This window comes from Homalodisca vitripennis, chromosome X (assembly GCF_021130785.1).
Source record: "Homalodisca vitripennis isolate AUS2020 chromosome X, UT_GWSS_2.1, whole genome shotgun sequence".
Taxonomy (NCBI): Eukaryota; Metazoa; Arthropoda; class Insecta; order Hemiptera; family Cicadellidae; genus Homalodisca; species Homalodisca vitripennis.
Window position 1 is genome coordinate 15,150,488 of NC_060215.1, and position 22,078 is coordinate 15,172,565.

At 33.8% G+C, this 22,078-nt stretch overlaps 1 protein-coding gene across 2 annotated transcripts; it reads right to left on the reverse strand.

Moving 5' to 3' along the window:
• Positions 1-974: 974 nt before the first annotated feature.
• LOC124368722 (dnaJ homolog subfamily B member 9-like) lies at positions 975-21,123 on the reverse strand. Of its 2 annotated transcripts, none has more exons than XM_046826033.1 (4): positions 20,849-21,123; positions 11,552-11,773; positions 2,423-2,694; positions 975-1,352 (listed from the first exon to the last, which is right to left on the reverse strand). In XM_046826033.1, the coding sequence occupies exons 2-4, from the start codon at positions 11,769-11,771 to the stop codon at positions 1,116-1,118; spliced, it is 729 nt and encodes a 242-aa protein (XP_046681989.1). In that variant the 5' UTR covers positions 11,772-11,773; positions 20,849-21,123; the 3' UTR covers positions 975-1,115. The 2 variants fall into 2 exon arrangements, with proteins under 2 accessions (XP_046681989.1, XP_046681990.1); XM_046826034.1 differs by having other exon boundaries at positions 11,552-11,778.
• Positions 21,124-22,078: the final 955 nt, after the last annotated feature.

Here is a 22,078-nt window from a genome sequence, read left to right on the forward strand (position 1 = left end):
AGCTACCAAAAGGCAGCACAGTCACTAGCTACTGTTTTACGAAAAACACTAATTGATGGTTCAATACTGCACAAAAACTAGCTTCTTCTTGTAAAACACTAATTTGTGCATGAGAAATAGTGTTTAACCTACATCAATTGCAAAACACTAGTTGATCCTTTAAGTTTGCATAGTGACAACTTGAGTTAAAAAAATCCCAATTGCAGACCCCTTGTTGAGTAGCTTCTTTTGTTTGAATGCTAACAGCTATCTCAAGTTTCAATAACCACTACCCATTTTTTATAATGTTAATAGGTGAGTAAAGTTCGGACTATAATTAACATTTTTTAATACAATTTTTACTGCATCAAGGATGAACAGCAACTAGCATTTTTTTTTTTTTTGTATAACAGTAATAATTACTGTATATTGTTGCAACAAGGCTGTGCAGATGCTAGCCATTTTTGGTCAATAAAACACTAATTGGTAATTCAACAGGCCACTAAGACTAGTATATTTTGCAAAAAGTAAAAAACAGTAATTATTCTTGCTAGCTACTCTGTTTATAAAATAACTAAGACCACAAGGTTTCATAGTTAATCAAAGTGACGATTTGTTTTCAAGAACATATATACTGACGGCTACGCATTTTTTTTGCATTATTTGTGGCTACGCACTGAATAGCCTATGTTTTTCAACAAATGGCACAAAGTAACAACACTACATTTTGAATATTAAATCAGACACACTAGAATGTTCCTTTTTTTAAGCCAACCAAGACAGTTTGATACTGCTGTATAACTAATCAATTAGTCTAAACCTCCTGTTAACTACTATAACTTGGTTTTTTTTAAGTTTTGATTGGAACTTGTCACTAACAAACATTTCAGGTAATTGTAGCCGTACCTGCATGCATTATCTTTTTAACATTTATATGAGTGTTTACCAATAAATAATTCACATGATTACAATCTGAAAAATAAAATACTAGTTTCTAAATAACAATATTTTTATTTAGGTTGCGCTTACACTCGTTGTTTACATAACGTACCCAAAGTGTAAAAAAATAGTTACATTTTTACAACAAAGATATTTACAGGGTAAAGTGTATGTACAGTACAGTATTATCGGTCTGTCTAGGAACACTGAGTATACGTGGTGACCATGTTGCCGACCCTCTGCGTGACGGTGCGACACCGTGTGCCTTGTGCGCGCGCATGTGCGTGGCCGTGGCCATGGCTGTGTCCCCAGTGTGCGTGGTGTTGCTGGGGTTGAGGTCGACCTCCACCAAAATGAGTGCCAAAGAATGAACTCCCACTGCCAAACTGGTGTGGATCTCTGTCACCAAAAAATTCTCCAAAGCCCGGCTCGTCCTGTATAACAGAAATATTTATTACAATTGTATTGTTCTTATAATTATTTTATCTATTATGTATAATCTAGCAATTATTAGATAAATTTTACAGTTGCTGACCGAAAAGCCACAAGACACATGCACAGGTATGTAGCGCATATTTTTAGTTAGCTTCTAGAGACAAAAGATTCATAATCTTTTAAAAAAGATTTTTTTCTTAACTAAATGAGATGGTTGGGGGAATAAAATCTATTAGGCTTCATGCCTTGTTGCGTGCTGGGCTAGTCCGTAATAACTAATTGTAATTCTGACAGATACATTTTCAAGTAATCAAGTCAGTAAGTAACCTTGACCTTTAAAGCCAGCTTAGAAGAACATTTAATGTATACCATTGAAATAACTACAAAAACAAGTAAAATAGACTAAACCGTAATCTACTCAATTCCTTCCTTTGCCCATAGTCCTGGCTAAAACTAACCACTGGTTAAATTTGGCATTACTGTAACATTATTAGATGCTTCAAGTAATTATGTAATTTTCCTTCCTAACACGTCACACATAGAACCTAAATATTAAAGCAGCACGATTTGATGAAATAACCAAGTATTCGGTGGCATCTCTGTATCCCGTGAAAGTGAGCAGCATTCTCTGACACATTTCTGTTCGGAGGTAACTGATTTCACAATGAAAGAACTCAAATTTATCCTGACCTGGATTCTAAGGAAAGCAGAAAGCAGAATTTATCCATGCAATTCAAGGCAGTGCTATTTAAACTCTCTGTAAGTTAAAACTGTCCATTGAATTGTAAAGTATTTCTAGTCACATCTCCTCTGCAGGTACTTGTTAGATGAATGTTCCCTGCATCTCGAGTCAGCATATTCCTAGCCCAGGTAATTCACTACTCAATCCTCTAGCAATAAGATACTGCCTACTCCATCAGCTAGTTTTAATGCCATGTTTCTAAACTGCACTCACCGGCTAGTTTAGATACCATCCTTTTAAAATGTATGTAGCAGCCAGTTTTGATGCCATATCTCTAAACTGCATTAGTTCACTAGTTATCATACAAAGTTTACTGAAACTACTCACATCCTCAAAGAAGTCATTGAAGCTGAAGAAGTTCTGGTGCTGATGCTGATGATGAGAATGCCTTCCGCCACCCTGAGAGAAGTGAAAGGGTGGTGGTCTCTCCCCAGCAAAGTCCTGTCCGAAGAAGCTGCGTAATACATCGTCGTGGGAGTCAAAGTGGAAAGTGAAGCCGGACCCTGACCCATGAGTGGGACCTCCGGTTCTCATCTCGTCGCTGTGACCATACATGTCGTACTGTCGCCGCTTATCCGCATTCATCAGCACTTCGTGAGCTGCAACGTTTATACATGAACTTCAGTTTTGTGTTCATATATACATACTAGACATATAATTGGTTATTCGATTCAAACTGCTCTATTTATTATTTAACATGATGTACAAATGAAGAATGATGTCATAAATAATATAAAAATATAAGTAAAGGACCGTTTTTTAAAGGACCGACTGCCAGACATGTGGTAGGATTGTGGTGTGAAATCAAACATTGTTGGCACACCTTCCCTGCTACAACATTGTCAGTGCCGAGTCCAAGTAGCTAGTTTGTGCTGAACTCTAGTCACATAAACACGGCTACCTCTATTGATTCTCCAACCAAATGTAAATTAAGAAGTGTTAATTGTTTCTAAGTGCAGCAGAAATCTATTGGAGAACGTGCTGTGGTCATGGAGAACACATTATGAGTGATGGTGTTGTACATGTATGGTGTTGAAAGTTAATCGCCAAACTGATGTGCACGATGAAAGAGGTCAAGGATAAATTTGTCGCCACAGACAGCCTTGTTGAACAAAAAGACAAAGTGCTTAGAGAAAACCGTAGATTCACAATAAGTGCTTTGTCTTTTGGATTTCCAGAAGTGTAAAAATCTTCTTTTCTCTATTGTTACAGAACATTTAGGCTACAAAAAGATTTATGCTCGCTGGGTGCCAAAAATGTTGACTGACACCTACAAATCTCACAGAATGGCTTCAGTTTTGACATTCCTTTAATTTGATATTCGGTCATCTTAAAACTTCTTACGCGATTCATGCACAACACCACCATTCATGATGTAATCTCCATAAACACAAAACATTCTCTGATGAATTTCTGCAGCACTATTCCTTCCGCTTGCACGAAACGAATAACACTCCTCAATTCACATTTGGCGGGAGAATCAATACAGGCGGCCATGTTTATGCAATTGTTTGAAAAACTTGTATTTGCTAACTATATTACCTAAAAAAAGTTTGAAATAAATAAAGTGATTTTCTACTTAAACAGTACTTCAACTTACATTTAAAAGTCTCAAACATATATTATTTTAAAAATTTGACTGTTTTACAGAAATCTAAGTGCTCTAAAAAATACCATTTTAGATACATATTTGGTATCAATCGAAAGCCCTTATACTATAGTTGTGTCCTACATCGATTTGAAATACATCCAACCATAGGGATGTATCTCTACCCCACTTAGGGACTTCCTAAGTTCCAACCTACAGAGAGTTGTGTCCTACATCGATTTTGAAATACATCCAACCATAGGGATGTATCTCTACCCCACTTAGGGACTTCCTAAGTTCCAACCTACAGAGAGTTGTGTCCTACGTGGATTTTGAAATACATCCAACCATAGGGATGTATCTCTACCCCACTTAGGGACTTCCTAAGTTCCAACCTACAGAGAGTTGTGTCCTACATCGATTTTAAATACATCCAACCATAGGGATGTATCTCTACCCCACTTAGGGACTTCCTAAGTTCCAACCTACAGAGAGTTGTGTCCTACGTGGATTTTAAATACATCCAACCATAGGGATGTATCTCTACCCCACTTAGGGACTTCCTAAGTTCCAACCTACAGAGAGTTGTGTCCTACATCGATTTTAAATACATCCAACCATAGGGATGTATCTCTACCCCACTTAGGGACTTCCTAAGTTCCAACCTACAGAGAGTTGTGTCCTACGTGGATTTGCATCCTAAGTTCCAACCTACAGAGATACGTGGATTTGAAATACATCCAACCATAGGGATGTATCTCTACCCCACTTAGGGACTTCCTAAGTTCCAACCTACAGAGAGTATTTTTGTTTAGTTTAAACAGCTGATAACTAAAACACATTTGCTGCTCAAGCTGTTATTTTCAATCTACTAGCCAACTTAATATCAGCTAAAATCCCCTAGCCAACTTAACATCAGCTTATTTGATCTAACATCCATTAGCCAACTTAATCTCAGCTGATTTACTACAACATCCATTAGCCAACTTAATCTCAGCTGATTTTATATAACATCCACTAGACAACTTTTAATAACAAATTGATTGTCAATTGTTTGGCCATGAACATATGCAAACCCACCAAGATGGTATGCAGTCTTACCATCTCTGTGTCTGCAGATCGTAAATCCAGATGGATGTTGATTAGTATTTTTCATTATGTCAAACATAATTTTTTCATACATTTTATTCCTGCATAAGAAGTTCTTTGTTACAAAAATGTAAATTAATCTAGAGTACTTGTGATATGAAACTTAATAAGGGACCTTAGTATATTTTTATAACACTATTTTAACTGTCTCTAAAATGTACAAGACAGGTACTGTCAGTATTCCTAATTTATGAAACATATTTATAACATGTTAACATTTATAAAGTTCATAACAAGTACGTTATTATTGGCTAAGAAGTTACTAACTGAAATAAGATAATATAACAAAAATATTTTTTTATGAATGAATAATTTTATTTTCCTTGTACAACTTAATGACATACATATATAATTTTGTACTCCAAATATATTTATACACATAATTTAAAAACTTTTAGAGTTCACTATTATACTTTTAAGAAGTTGTTACAATTTATTTATCATCAATCAATATTTAAATATTATTAATAATATTTATTATTAAATTTATCAATATTTATATATTTATCAACTCGTAAATCTGTAAACCTTTCTTCCAAAAAGAACAAGATTTTTATTAATAAAAACAAAATCGCATTATAAAATGAGTAAAGTTATTGCTTTATTCTTACTACTACTTTAGTTAGTACTTTTCATATCATTTTACAAATTACATGTTAATTTTTTTAAATATATAAACTACCTTTGAACAAAAACTATACGTGCCCTTGAACAAAGACAAATGATAACTGTATCGAAATCCAGGAAGTACAATTTAAATGTTTAAAATTAAATATCAAATTATTCATCTTGTCTTTATTTTTAAATCAATAAATGTGTTAACTGTTTTTACATATTTTGATAATGTGATTTGCTAGTCAGAATTTAATGTTCTATGTGTTATTTTTGTATATTTTCAGGTTATAAATTAAATGTCACATGACCGTACATTCACTTTGAAAATATTTATCCCTCCCGCCGAGGGTAAATAGTAAAATGTAATCAAAGTCTAGTGTACTCCTCGTTGATAAAAACACAATATCTTCAATAAAACATTTGCTGTTGATGACTATGTAGTAAGACTACAAGAATATGACCTACATAGATAGTTTCTGTGCTACTATAACCAAAGCAGACTTAGTGTATTTGAAAATAGCAGATTTTTTTCTCTATTTCAAGCTTCTTGTAGTCTTGAAATAAAAAGAGCAATACGCCCAAATGTATTATTTATTTTCATGTTAGGCTGACTGCAAAGAACAGAATGCTATTAGAAGAAACAAATTCTGTGTGTTTTTCAATTTAATTCAAATTCTTTATTGTCACAGTTTACATAACATACATTCTTTTAATTCAGAACAGCTGGAAGAACGGGTGACCATTGTCAAGATATAAAATAGAACTTAATATAACTATCAGTTATGAAACATTTTCAAAGTCAAAAGTTTAATTAATTAAGTATAATGTTATATAATTAAATACCTGTAAATATTATAAGTATAAAAATAAAAAATAAAATATTTAAGGTTTAGGCCAGTGGTCTCCAAACTGTGACCCGCAAGAGGGTTTCAACCAGTCCGCTGCCAGTTAGCAAAAGTTCACATCCATCAATAGCGAAGTGACGATAAATTTTGTATAGAGCTCTTGTTTGGTTTGTGGTCGTTTGTCAAATATTCTGATCTACCCTCTATTTGGAATCGTTTCTGTTACGTTGTTATTGTCATTACGTTTAGGTTGGTTTGACACGGACCAGTGACGACCACAGTATTTGAACTGTATAGAGTTCTTGTTTGGTTTGTGGTCGTTTGCCAAATATTCTGATCTACCCTCTATTTGGAATCGTTTCTGTTACGTTGTTATTGTCATTATGTTTAGGTTGGTTTGACCTGAACCAGTGACGACCACAGTATTTGAACTGCATAGAGTTCTTGTTTGGTTTGTGGTCGTTTGCCAAATATTCTGATCTACCCTCTATTTGGAATCGTTTCTGTTACGTTGTTATTGTCATTATGTTTAGGTTGGTTTGACCTGAACCAGTGACGACCACAGTATTTGAACTGCATAGAGTTCTTGTTTGGTTTGTGGTCGTTTGTCAAATATTCTGATCTACCCTCTATTTGGAATGGTTTCTGTTACGTTGTTATTGTCATTATGTTTAGGTTGGTTTGACCTGAACCAGTGACGACCACAGTATTTGAACTGTATAGAGTTCTTGTTTAGTTTGAGGTCGTTTGTCAAATATTCTGATCTACCCTCTATTTGCAACACCCCTCTATTTCTGATCTACACGTGAAGTTACATGCAAAATTTCATGTCTATAGCCCATTTCATTCTCGAGAAGTCTAGTGGACAGACTAACGTTCATACAGAAAAAAACAATTTTACATTCCCCCAGCATAAAAAATAAATTACACTAGCTAACTGGGCGATGGGCTTCATTGGCAGTCAACCATGGCCATGCACCATCATAGAACTCATTCTTGTATATTACGCAGAAATGAAATTTCATGGAAAATTTAAATTCTACAGATGATACCTCTATCGAGATTTTCTGTATCTTGTGGATAGGTAGGTTACATGTGCCATTATGTCCTATGATTAAATGTGATGATTGTTTACTGTGATTTTCTTATTACCAACATGATTACCCATAAGACCAATGTAAAAATATTCGCTAAACGCTCAGCCAAATCCCGAAGTGACATGCACAGTCATCAAATTCAATGCTGCTTACATAGAAATAAAACTACATGCAAAATTTCAACTCTATATATAGATTGTTTGTTCTCGAGATATCGTGCTGCAGAAATGATCCCCTTGAGTGATAGGCTTCCCTGACGCTCAGCCAACAATGGAATTCCATAGATTTTCACCAATAGAATTTTGAACTGCATCCGAACATATCTTACTATGCGTGTAAGCAGTTTTGTCTCCATCCATAACTATCCCCTTGAGTTTTTTTAGATCAAATTGTTGAAGTTTAGAAATAGTTTCATCTTCGACAAACATCTTTAACCCAGTAACGTTGTTTTCCATGGAATAAACATCAGCCAATTCTTTGACTACTTCTAAATCACTGTTTACACTTGATAAAAAAAAGTACATCAGATACATATCCATTGAATCATCCAAAGCAATCGAATACCACTCACATTTTCAGTAGGCTTCAAACTAATGACTAATGTCAGTCAGTATTTACAAGGACATCTCAAGAATAAAATGAACTATACTTGAAATTTTGCGTGGAACCTCAGCAAAGACTGTTATGCAACATGTGGCGTGGCATACTCCTACCTCGTAATATTTACCAAAAAGCATTGTGCGGTAAAAATCTTGACATTACAGAAGAAATGCAAGTTGCTATAAAAGAGTGAATTATATCAGGCCGCACGTTCTGAAACACTGCTAATTTAAAGCATTTCTTTTCTGAAATTAAAAATGAAAATCCAGACATGCCCTATAATTGCAATGTACATTGGCTAAGCAGAGGTATAATCTTACAACTCATAACTTTTTTTACTTTCAACTTCAAAGCAAAACATTGTTTGTAATTAATTTTTTACAAGTTGTGAAAGTTTTTATAAAACAATTTGCTTTTTTTAATTAGTTGAGAAAAAAGTTTTGGAACACTTTTCAACTTGCTTGTAAAAAGTTTGCTAGTGAATCTCGTATTACGTAGTTTCACATTACATAGTTGATACCAATGTGAAACTAAAGGAGGAAATTTATAATTTGCTTTACTGGTTTTAATTATGCATCAACAGCAGAAAAGATACAGCTATTTCAAAATCCATTAAAAGTTTAAATTGAAAATCCACTTCCAGAATGTCAAATTGAACTATGTGAATTTGGTGCATATAAGAATTTGAAATCATAGTACAAGGAATGCTAAAATAATACTGATCTTCTTCCATTTTAAAGGTAGGTTCGTAGTCTATGTTTATTAAATAATTATTGTAATAACTGATAATTTATTAATAGTTAATCTAAAACTTATTACACAACAACCTTATTAAAATTTTCATTGCAAATCTTTGAGTGATGACTAAAGAGGATCACTTTGCAAGTAAAGCACTTTCAGTTTTGGAATCGTCATATATCTGTGAACAAACTTCTCAAAATAACCTTTGTGATATTCAATTACATATCGAACCTTTCTGGTGAACATCTAATATATTTTGGTGATAGAGAAGTCAAAATTCAAGCCAAGATGGATTGATATTGTTGGTAAAAAAACAACTGCACAAATCTCACACATATACGAAAAAGACAAGGGATGGCTCAATAGAATATGTGACTAAGGTTTTGTCAAGAACAAACTGTAAAGAATATCAATTTAGAAAATGAATTAATGTGTTTTGTACAGAAACATTGAAGCTTGTGTTCTTACCTAAAGTCAAGGTCAGATATTTTTGAGGCAAATCTCTTATATATAGAATTTAACATCGGAAAATAATTAAAATTTCAAAACGTTCAAAAAGAGTAATTGATATAATGTCAGTTTAATTAAAGGAAGCTTAGAGTGGGTGTTTTTTTTAATTATCGAATAGTTCCACAGTAACCAACCTAAATACTGATTGGGAAAGCCATTAGTATAGTTCCACTTGTTTAAATAATCAAGACGTCTAGATCGCAATGAACAGTCACTCTATATTTGTATTGCAAGATGTATTCTGTAACCGTAACTAGAAGATCATGTCATAGTTGAACAACATCAAGATTTACTTCATTCATACACATTTTTCTTTGAGTGCAAATCAAATTCGTCTTTTATTGCTGTTTTACAACAGAGTTGCAATTCATACAGTATGAAAACAGATGTTAGATAATCCACAGATCAGCTATATGTATAAAAATAAAAATATTACAATATTTTGGTTAAAGTATTGTGGTATAGCCATTTCCTTCCTCAGTTCACATTCCAACATTGTATTACAAAGATTGACAACTATGCAATTAACCCTACCTACATCGGGCGCTAAACGGAGTTTTCCTCCGTGTATTTTTTATTATTAAAAATAGTACTACTTTTCTGATGTTGGCAGTAGTTTCCCGCAGTGTACTTCACGAGCATCTTTCGGGGAAGCGAAAACAATAGCCTCCCGCTTATCTTTGTCAAAATCTGTCAGTATGAGGTCTACTTCCGTGCGAGACCGGAAGATTCCTCCGTGAGCGCCCGATGTTGTGTTTGTAGTGCTTGGACGAAATCTCCGTGAGCGCCTTATTGTGTTTAGTTTTATGGAGTAATAATCCTTGTGCGCCTACATGTGTGGCCTGTGATGGTTTCATTTTAAGTTTTCACAATATATTTTATTTGAATTTTGTGAAATGGAGAATGAAGACGAGAGACTTGTCAGTACAGTACCAGTGTGCTAGGGAACATTTCAGTACTGTTTATGGAGTGAACATTGTCGTTATAAGAACCAGAAAGAAAATGTTTTTTAAGTTTTGTGTAGTGTGTAAAAAGATTTTTAGTAAAGAATAAATTTTGATTTCAGAGTAATAATCGAAATTACAATTGTATATCTCAAGAATTGAAGAAAAAACTAAGTTAATTTCCATATATTATTACAGTAGGTTAAACATTTTTATAATTAATTGCATTATTCCTTAAAATAAATCATGTTGTTATTATACAATAACATTTTTTTAGATTTTGAATTTCTTATTTGGAAAATTCATTACATAAGAGAGTAATTTTTTATTTAATTTCTAAAAATGAATATATTACATTGTAATTAAATCAGTATGAATATTTAAACAAATAAAAACAGTTTAAACGACTATGATATCCATTATTCGCTAACCTGGAGGAAACCTCCGTGAGCGCCTGATGGTGTTTCTAATTTTAAGCGCCTGATGGAGGGTTAAAAGAACAACATTTAAAAATACATTAAAATACCAAACATTAACATTTCCAAAATTACTGTACCTTTGAAACGTTAAAAGTAAATACATATGTACACATGATACACTCAATATACAGGAAAATATTAAACATAAACAAATGCTAAAAGTATTAAGGTTAGTAGTTGGCTTGAAAATTGAAGATCATCTATACTGATGCTTTCAAATTCTATTGTAAATTATTTTTCAACAGTTGTGTTGAACTACATTGGGTCACGTGTCTAGTACACAGGGTTTTCAAAGACATTTGAAGTACCAGAACAATTTTTCTATAAAGTTATGCCATACAATAAATGTAAATGAAAAGCATAGTAAGGTAAATGAAATGCACAGAACCTAGGATAATACAATGCCTTAATTAGTTATTACATAATTTATAATTTTAAAGCCTTGCAAAAAAAGGCTGCCTGTGCAAGTAACAAAATACCAAGAAACTTTACAGTTTTATTATTTATATTCAACTAAAATTTGTACCTCTCAGTGCATCTTTATTTGCAATAAGATCACTGACTAAACACTATCAGTCATGCCTCTCAAGATCAACAATCCCATGGTCTTTATACGAGGCTAAAATTATTGTCACCATCATACATGACACTCTTTGAGGCAGAAATTAAGGCGGGTCATTAATGTATATCACAAAACTATGTGTCTCAGGACAGATCATTGTAGAATCCTAGGAGTTATTTTAAGAGAACTAGACTTTAGGTCATTTAATCCCAGAATCTGGTGTTAGTCATTTCAAAATTTTTAACCCAATAAAACTCAAGCTCATTTACTGAGATGACATGAGATACAAGGTCAAATCACCATTTTATAAGGAATTTGTAACATACCTTCATTGATTTCCTTGAACTTCTCTTCGGCATCAGGGTCTTTATTTTTATCTGGGTGGTATTTTGCAGCCATCGTTCTAAAGGCCTTCTTGATCTCTTTAGGCTTGGCATCACGGTCGATCCCAAGTATCTCATAATAGTCCCGCTTGGACTGGATGGTCAGTTCAACGCTTGCCAGCAAGACGGCTGTCAGCAGCCACATAACTTGCCACAACTGCATCTCTGCCCAATTATAAGAGTAAGACAAAATCCACACCTCATTAATTCTTCAAAAACATCTTAATTATAATGTATACAGGAAAAGCACAACAACCTTTAATAAGGCTAGTATAAAGCATACTGATTTCTACATGCTAGCAATAAGTTGAACATCATAGTTAATTTATATATTATTTTTCAATATTCTGTATATCAAGACTAGAGGAACACACCACCTTGTAATAAGGCTGACATTTGCATGACTCACACTACAAATTCAATTCTAACCAACACTAAGAGTATTCAACTTCCAAAATGAATTTATTCATCACTATAGTACCAGTACTAATAAAAAAACAGCTAGCACTGCAGATTTCATCAACCCCGTGACTCGCTACAAACACATCAGTGACCAATATTAAAAGTATTCTATATCCAAAATTAATTAATTTATCACAACACTATCTGGACCACTAGGCTTTTACAAAAGCTAGCAATACAGCTCTCAGAAATGCTAACTACATTTCTGCCCTACTCAAGGAGTAAGTTAAGCAGATGAAGCCCTGTCACCAGGCCCAGGTTTACCAAAGCATCAGCCCTTTCATTTCCTTTAATCCTCATGACAAGGAACCCAACAAACAGCGACACTGTTCATTTGGGAAGGGAAGGAACAACCTGATTACAATCCCAATCAAGTGTGCAGTTAAACACACAAACTTTAAATGTCTTCCATGCTACTTGGCTATCTGTGAATATACTAATGTCTTGCTCCCATACTACAACTAAAGATTCTCACTCCGTAATAGCAGTGAATAAAAGTTAAATTAACTTGCCTTATTTATATTTATTATTTAAATGCATGCACGTAGTGAATTCTAACCACTATCCTGATTTTTCCGGGATGATCCCTTTAGGATTGCCATCTGAGACAGTGATTTGTCCCAGATTAGGATATGAGGCGAGCCGTTTGTTCCAGATAGAACACTACAGTAGAGCCTCGATAACCCGAGGTAATTTGGTACCTCGAATTTAGAGAAACTTGGAATAAACAGGGAAAAAGTGTTTTCAACGTATTTTTATATGGTATTTAATTTATAAAGTAATCTATACACAGTAAAACACAATTCATGATTCAGTTACCTGGTATGCATTTATAGTTTACTTTAAAAAGGAGTCCAAAGTAATGACGATCTATTTGCCGTGATGTCCCACCATCATCTGAGGAGCATTGTATCGACTGGGGTCATTTCCGGTTGTTGTTCTACATAGGTAAGTGCTGTCAGTGCCACCAGCCCTTCTGTATAAGTCATCACTGCCATATTCTCTTCACGCACATCCTCGTCATCACTTCCTTCCGCTGGATCACCTGGTTCAGATATCATTTCTATCATAGCTTGATCAGTAACCATGTTGCTCACCGTTTTTAACCACTTGGCTACTTCACTTGTGTCCGTTTTTTTCACATCCTGGGAGCTTCTTAATAAGTTCTGCTAAGAACAAATCATCATCTGGATCATTCCCTTCAATTGTGCTTGGGTCTCTTTTCAAGATTCTGTTACACGATTTGTTGATGGTGTCTGCTTTAACTTCATCCCATGACTCGGCTATCCAATAGACCACATCTTTCACTGTACAAGTTTCTTGAGAAAATTGCTTATTGTCTCTTCACCTTCTGTAGCCTGCAGCATATACTGCAACAATCGACGTAGATACTTTTTTTCATAACTTCCAATACGCATTGATCCATAGGCTAAATGAGGCTAGTGACATTTGGTGGCAAAACCTGAGTGCGGATTCCCTCACAAGTGAGTTCTTCTTCATCAGGGTGACACCCAGCATTGTCTAGCGTCAAAATCGCTTTCAAAGGCAAATTCTGTTCCTTTAAATATTTGTTCCTTTCTGGTACGAAGTCTTCAAAGAAATATTACTTAAAACTTGCTTTGTACATCCATGCAAATTTTTTATTTGTATAAGTTACGAGCAAAGCAGACTTTGAAATGTTTTTATAAGGCATGAGGTTATGCAGATTTACCTATATCAGCTTTAATTTGTGGTCACCACTAGCATTTGCAGCATCTAACACTGTAACTCTCTCTTTTGATTTTTTAAGTCCTAGGACACCTTTTCTTCATTGAAGACAAGGGTCTTTAGAGAGTAACATCTTAAAATTCAGTCCAGTTTCGTCACAATTGTAAATCTGGTTTACTGTCAGATTTTCGTCTTTGATTATCTGCTGAAACTTTTCACAAAATTCTCCAACAACTTCAGAATCTGCAGACAACTTTTCACCACATATTTCAAGTTACCTAATATAATTTTAAGTTTTTTCAAAGCGTTCAACCATCCTGCAGTTGCAGTAAAATCCGGTTCACCTTCTGAAAACAAACTTGTAACTTGTTTTTGAAAAATAAAGCTTTTCTCCAAAGGATCGGACATAAAATAGAGCTTCCTCTTTTACATTGTTGACTGAACTAGAGAAAAAGTACTTCACTTGTTTTTTTATGCTCAGATGTGTTCATCAATTTTCTGTTGGATGCAGTTATGTAAGCACTTTTAATAGAAGAAAACTGTTTAATTTTACTTTGGTTTCTGCACCAATCGCACTGTTGTTTCGCCTAAACCATAATCAGCTGCCATTTTCTTCAGCGATTCTCCTTGATCAATCCTCTTTACGCTGCAAATTTTTCTTTGGTAGAAACAAACTTTCTCTTCGCTTTTCCACTCATTTGCACTTAATTCGCTTAAAATTTGCAAAAATCACACACTTAGCGACAACAGAGGCACGAAAAGATAACACACTCACTACTCAACTGAAGTGAATGCCTGACAATCATAAAAATAGGAACGAACCCGAACCGGTTACAGTGGCAGAAAGAGCAACACTGATCTATTTTTCATAATGCGTGAATCTTCCGAGCAGACAGGTGGCATTGTCCGCTGACTTATGTGGCACAATTTCTAAGTTAAGAGTAGAGGGTAGGTTGTGTTGTCCGGCCACCACACAGTGAATGCATAATTTGATTAAAAATAGGGTATTAGTGAAGTTAATGGCCTGAATGGCAATCATAATATCAACTTTAAATGTATTCTGAAAGTCCTCCTGAACAAAACTACGAGGCATGTTTTTAAGAACTGTTTTGAAATTCCACCTGCAACTCTGCAGTCGGTGTTCCGCACTGTCCACCTTCATCTGTTGGTATACCACAAATGTAGTTATACAAAAATCAATTGTGTTTACATTTGTTTATGCATATTTAAAATATCTCTATCAATTGAGAATTCCACCAACTATGAAATATTTGCAGTTTTTTTTCTTAGCACTAAAGAAGTGAAAGCAGTTGAAACTTTCAGAATTGTGGAGTTCAAAGACAAAACATCATTACTGATGGCATACAGATAGGTAAGAACTTTTTCAAAAATTACAAATAATGTTCCTAATAAGAAACAAAATGGATGACCTACAGTAATTACCGACCATTTGGTGCAGAAAGTGAAAGAAAAAGTGAAAATGAAAAAAGCATCTCATGAGTTTCAAGAAATATTCTATTTGGCTGGGAACAATTTTATAACTCTACACATAGCCCCAATGTAATACCCAGTGACTAACATGTGCTTTTGTGACTACATCAGCATTTTAAAGGTCAGTACATCAATTATGTCAATATGGAAGTATCACTTTACAGTTGCTATGAAACAGGTTTTGTATCTATTGTAAACAAACAATATACAAAAGATTGTTTTACTATATAATAAGTGCCTTAATATTGGTGGCAACTATGTAGAAAAGTAGATGAAAGTGTGAGCTTTCTAACAAAAATAAAATCATTACAAAACGTTTACTTCTTGATACTACAAAACAGCACTTTCTTTGAAGGGTAAGAATCGCAAATAATGATGCTTTGTAATAAAGGAAAGAAGAAAGAAATTCTTTATTTGAACAGCCACATAATGGTGTCATACCTATGCCAATTAAACATTTACATTAGTTAATACACAGGAAATGTATCACTCTTTTACATACGGATTTACTTAGAAGTCTACTTAAAGTTAGTGATAAAAAATGAAAACCTTCTTTTACAGATGTCCATCGAACTAACAAACTCTATTGGGACAAAATCACCCATACGCTGTAGTGGCAACTCTACAACAAAAACTGTTTTAACTGTCTCTTAAACGCAATCTTCAGGGAATCCGACAGAGAGTTGAAGAGCAAAGAGCACTAGAACCATTGCACACTGTCTCTCAAACAAAGCAGATTATCTGCAATCTTCAGGGAATCCGACAGAGAGTTGAAGAGCCTAGAGCCATTGCACACTAACTGTCTCTCGAAACACAAGCAGATTGCCTGCAATCTTCAGGGAATCCGACAGAGAGTTGAAGAGCCTAGAGCCATTGCACACTAACTGTCTCTCGAAACACAAGCAGATTACCTGCAATCTTCAGGGAATCCGACAGAGAGTTGAAGAGCCTAGAGCCATTGCACACTAACTGTCTCTCGAAACACAAGCAGATTGCCTGCAATCTTCAGGGAATCCGACAGAGAGTTGAAGAGCTTTGAACCATTGTACACTAACTGTCTCTCAAACACAAGCAGATTACCTGCAATCTTCAGGGAACCAGACAGAGAATTGAATAGTCTAGAACCACTGCACACTAACTGTCTCCCATAGAAAGTGGTTTTATGTTTTGGAAATGTGATACTGTTATTTTTACGGAGGATTGTAAGTATGATTAGCCTCGAAAATCTGGAATAGGTGCATGTTTTTTCTAACAAAGAGACCTGACCTCTGTATATAGATTAATAGAGATTAAAGGGAATGTGATCAAGTTGTTTTTGTTTATGATTTTGAAGAATCCTTAAAAAATGCAAAATTGCTCAAACAGCCCTTTTTTAAGTTTAAATACCAGAGCCGTTCTCCTATTTTCATATTCTAAGATTTCTACACTGTAGCTAAGATAGAGGTAAATTAGCACATAATATGCTGCTAATAAATATTTGGTGCCCAGAGTTGAAGAAAGTGTTTTGAAACAAATACTCCGGAACTTAGCTTTTCACATACTGATTCAGAGTGATAAGTGAACCTTTAATTTTGTTAATGTAGATTCCAAGAAATGTTGTGATAGGAGATAAATTGATAAATGAATCAGTAACGATACAAAAAAAAAACAGACAAGCACAATATGCATTATTTAAACAAAATTCAATTAAAGTTGTTTGATCAGAGTTAACAGCAAGATGATTTTGAGAAAACCACTGGGTTTCAAAGACCAAAACATTCTTTTAACCTCTTGTTTCGTGTTTCAAATGGTAACATAGAACTTGCAACTAAAGGATGTCTAAGTTGTGAAAGGTTGTATGAAGTATTCAGACCCATGCTCTGAATCTCACTGAGCTATGGCAGCCTGATTTCAGAAAAGAAGGAACTAAATTTATCAGCAACAATGTGAGGGTCACTAACTTTTTTACTTATACCGTTTTGAATTGTACTTATTTTATATAATACATTTGATTTTAAAGTTTACTCTTATTTATTATACTACATACAGCTGTAGTTTATGTTCAACAGACTTTTAATCTTTTGAGAGCTCAATGGCGCATATTTAAATTTAAGAATATCTGTTCTGTAAAAATGTCTTGCTTATTTATTTTCTTAATAATAGATATGTATGTATATTTTATTTACGGTCAAGTTTGTGTTAGAACTATCTTCAGGCAATCCTTGTACTTTGTAATATTTTTGTAAAATTGGTGCAATCTGTTGGCATTAATAAATAAACTACCAATCACTCTGTGTACAGTACAGTACAGTCTCAGGGATAACAATTGTGCCCATTACTCAACTACCCCCAGTTCAACTCTAACACTGTCATGTAATTTAGAAAATGACGTATGTGTTTAATTGTGAATTACGTGTGTTTCACAAAATTAATTTATTGGATTTTTAAGTGATTCTCGTGTTTCATCAGAGTGATATGGTAAGATCGTTGAGTGATCGATCGTATGTTGTATTTAAGTCAGGAAACTTATGTTTTTATGTAATCAAACGTTACAAGGTGGTTTGTAAGTAGGTTATACATACCTATGAAATTTTGAATTAGTTAAAATTTACATAATTATTAAATTAATAAAAGGTTATGATTTTGTTAAATTAGTTTTTACGCTTTTAGTAAGTTATGGTTAAACTTGTTTGCATTATTTTACAAATTTGTTTGTATCCGAACCAGTAGAATTACAAGAAACACAAATTATTAACCTATTACAATTAACCTCCTGAAAACATTAAAGGTTTTATGTAGGAAACTAAAAAATGATAAAGGTGTAGTAGAACAAAGTGGAACTAATTTTCTTGCAATATAGTAGAAGTTTTGTGAAATTACAATATTTGTTAAGTTGTGTTTACCAGTTAGTAGTAATAGCCGTAAGCATTCTTGATAAGACCCTGTAGAATTTTATTCTTTTTGTGATAGGTAGATTACCACCTCAAGAGATGTTATTGTTCATTGCCACCAGTGCTCCACAACCCATGCTGGTTGCCAGAGGCACTTTAGCAGCTCCGAAGATCATTGTAATTACAATATTATTGTTCTTTTGAGCCAAACCCTCCTGAATTCACAATTATTGTCAATTAGCAAATCCAAAGATGATTTGACAGCCAACATCACCAATCACCAACATAACATTGATTCATCACCACAACAAGATCATATACTTGTTCAGGAGGACAATAATGAGAAACTCGTATTTTGCCACCATGGCTATGTTTTGATATTTACCACAAATGGTATCAATGAGGTTAACAGCCAGAGTAGCCAATCAAAATTGCTAAGTTATTAATGTATTCTGCTTGACCTCCTGAACAAAAATATATATAATTTTAGGGGGTGCAAATCACAAACAATTGTTATTTTAATAACTGAAATGTAAATTAAAACTTATGGTTTGTGTACTGCACTTCTTGTTAACTATGATTTTCAGTGTTATCTGCTCAGTTTATCTGAGTGTTCTGTGGTCAAAACAGCTTAGTTAAGCAACAACAAGTGTAATGTGCAGTACCCTTCACTGTCTCGTAGATAACTATTGCGTCCATTACTTCCATTACATTAATATCGTCAATTCGTTTTTAAGTTATTTACGTGTTTGATTGTGGATTACATCAGTGATTAGGAAATAAATTTATTCCTTCTTAATTGGTCATCGTGTTTTTTCAGAGTGATAGTATGAGTTCGTCATGTAATCGTGTTATTTTTAAATTGAGAAAAGGTATTTTTATATGACTGGAAGTTACCACGTGGTATGTAAGTAGATAGTACATACATATGAAATTAAAAAGTTATGGTTACGTTAGTTTTGCTTATTTATTAAACTTGTGCTTTTTTACACTAGCCTATTTATTGGTTTGTATAAAGTTTCGTCCAAATTTGATGCAATTAAAAAAAATTTATATCCACACTGGTTAACTAGATTCACTTTATTAACCTATTGTATTCATACTGAACAAAACAAAATCAGGTTTTTGGGGATGAAAGTGACAATTAATATGTTTTACAACATTAAAAGTGGAACTACTTTTCTTGCAAGATATTAGGAAGTTATGGTTAGGTGAAAATACAATATTTGATTATTTTGTCAAGTTGTGTTTCTTAGCTTGCAGTAATGGCCGGAGGCATTCGTGGTCAGACCCTCGATAATTTGATCTTTTAGTGATAGGTACTACCTCAAGGGATGTTCGTATGTTATCATCAGTATAGGCTTCAGCAACCCCATGCTGATAACCTGGGGCACTTGTGTCAGGTTGATATGAACTTTTATTCTTAGAAGGTCTAAATCAAATAAATCATCTTTTATTTTAGTCTAAAACCCCTGATTTCAGCATTATTGTTATTTTACGTATCCAAAGATGGAGTAAAGGCTGACTTCAACAGCAACCAATACAATGTTGACTCACGGTCATAACAAGACCACATGACACCCGCAAAACAATTAAATAATAGTCTGCGTGAGAAAAATAGTTCCACTTTTAATGTTCTATAGCTTCATTTTTTGTCATTTGCACCCCTTCGAACCTTGTATTGCTTTGTTCAGGAGGATGATAGCAAAAGGTGTAAATGCAAAACTCGTCTTTTGTCACTCTGACCTTTAAGTTCAAATTTACCCCAAAAATACTACAGTAACACTACATGACATGTGAGTTGGACAAATCCCGCATTATGTCAGAATACATAGTTATTGCACGTGCGTTTCTAGGGCACCTCTGTTCGGTTTTAGTTGATACTGAACATTTGGAATCAACAAATGGAGGTATCAATTTACAATAACGTGACCATGGAAAGGTATGTTCATTTTTTTTTCCTGAAAACTACAATTGTTCCTGAAAACAATAGTGAAGAAAAAATTCGTCGGCAACAAAAATCAAAGGAGTTACAATTTTTTGAAATCCTCTGAAAACTCTGTTTTTGACAGTACCTCTGGCAATTTTACTGAAATGATGCTGACTAGTACGTTAATCCTGTCAACGATGCCTGCCCGCTGCGCACTGCTTCTTTTAGAAAAAAAATTAACTCGAACTTGCAAAAGTCGAATCCCAGATCACGTGATGCCCCTGATCCTTAACCCTCCAAGTGTTGTTCGACCAAATTTTGTCGGTTATTTTCCATCCTTAACGCAATAATGCCCGAAAGGCATCAATATAATACAATAATATACTTTCCCCCCAGTTTATATGCACCTGTGATAATAATACTTGGCTATAAATGCCCAACCCATGAAAAAAGTACATTTTTCATGGTCACGCTATTGTAAATAAATACCCAAATGGACATTCAGCTGTCGTTCAGTGCAGTTTCCCTGTCTGTGCATGTTATATTGTATTTTCGTTTATAGAGTTTTATGTCGTTTTACAGGTTCCCATGGCTTAAGTTAACGTGGACTTAGAAAGAGAAGAAACTCGTATTATAAATTTAATTACAGATTTATTTATTATTTAAAAGTTAAGTACATGAGAAAAGTATGACATTGGAATATTTTCATTGCATTCCATTTCAATTTAGTTAGATTAGGCTATAGGCTACTCTATCAATAACAGTACAACAAATACTTACTAGGTTTCTGTGGTTATTGAATCATTGGCTACTAGAAGTATTGCTTCCTCTCGATGGCACATACAAATTAACTAGCAAAATGTTTTAAGTGAAAAAACTGAATCTAAGCAAAAGCCACTTTATTCAGTCCATATAAATTTACTTGGGGTATTTCTAATCACTTTATATCCTTCTAAATCGGCAAGTAACACCTATATCACGTATTATACTAACCTAGTTAAGTTACACCATTCACCAATTTTCACTTTCTAGTCCAATGCAATCTGAAAGTGTGAATCGGATAGTGGTGGGAATAACTGGATGAAAATAACTGGTTAGTTCGGTTATTTTATTTTAACCGATTAGTCGGTTATTTTTGCTGCATCCAGTTAAATTAGTCTATAGACTAATTTTTTCTACCGACTAATTTTTCTATAAGTTAACTGATTGTACAGACTTAGTCTGTACTTGAATTAGTCGGTGATTCTGGTCGGTTATTTTAAAATTAGTCTTTAGATAAGTTTTTCTAACCGACTAATTTTTCTATAAGTTAACTGGTTGTGAAGACTTAGTCTATATTTGAATTAATCGTTGATTCTGATCGGTTATTTTAAATTAGTCTTTAGATTAGTTTTTCTACCGACTAATTTTTCTATAAGTTAACTGGTTGTGAGACTTAGTCTATATTTGAATTAATCGTTGATTCTGATCGGTTATTTTAAATTAGTCTTTAGATTAGTGTTTCTACCGACTAATTTTTTCTATAAGTTAACTGATTGTGCAGACTTAGTCTGTACTTGAATTAGTCGTTTATTCTGATCGGTTATTTTAAATTAGTCTTTAGATAAGTTTTTCTACCGACTAATTTTTCTATAAGTTAACTGGTTGTGAACACTTAGTCTATATTTGAATTAATCGTTGATTCTGATCGGTTATTTTAAATTAGTCTTTAGATAAGTTTTTCTACCGACTAATTTTTCTATAAGTTAACTGGTTGTGAAGACTTAGTCTATATTTGAATTAATCGTTGATTCTGATCGGTTATTTTAAATTAGTGTTTAGATAAGTTTTTCTACCGACTAATTTTTTCTATAAGTTAACTGGTTGTGAAGACTTAGTCTATATTTGAATTAATCGTTGATTCTGATCGGTTATTTTAAATTAGTCTTTAGATAAGTTTTTCTACCGACTAATTTTTCTATAAGTTTAACTGGTTGTGAAGACTTAGTCTATATTTGAATTAATCGTTTA

What these genes read in the sequence shown, in the direction of transcription:
- LOC124368722 (XM_046826033.1), bottom strand. Translation starts at nt 11,771, where the DNA reads ATGCAGTTGTGGCAAGTTATGTGGCTGCTGACAGCCGTCTTGCTGGCA. An exon ending in GTTCAAGGAAATCAATGAAG is followed by an intron (nt 2,695 to 11,551) that starts GTATGTTACAAA and finishes TAAACGTTGCAG; the next exon opens with CTCACGAAGTGCTGATGAAT. An exon ending in TCAATGACTTCTTTGAGGAT is followed by an intron (nt 1,353 to 2,422) that starts GTGAGTAGTTTC and finishes TCTGTTATACAG; the next exon opens with GACGAGCCGGGCTTTGGAGA.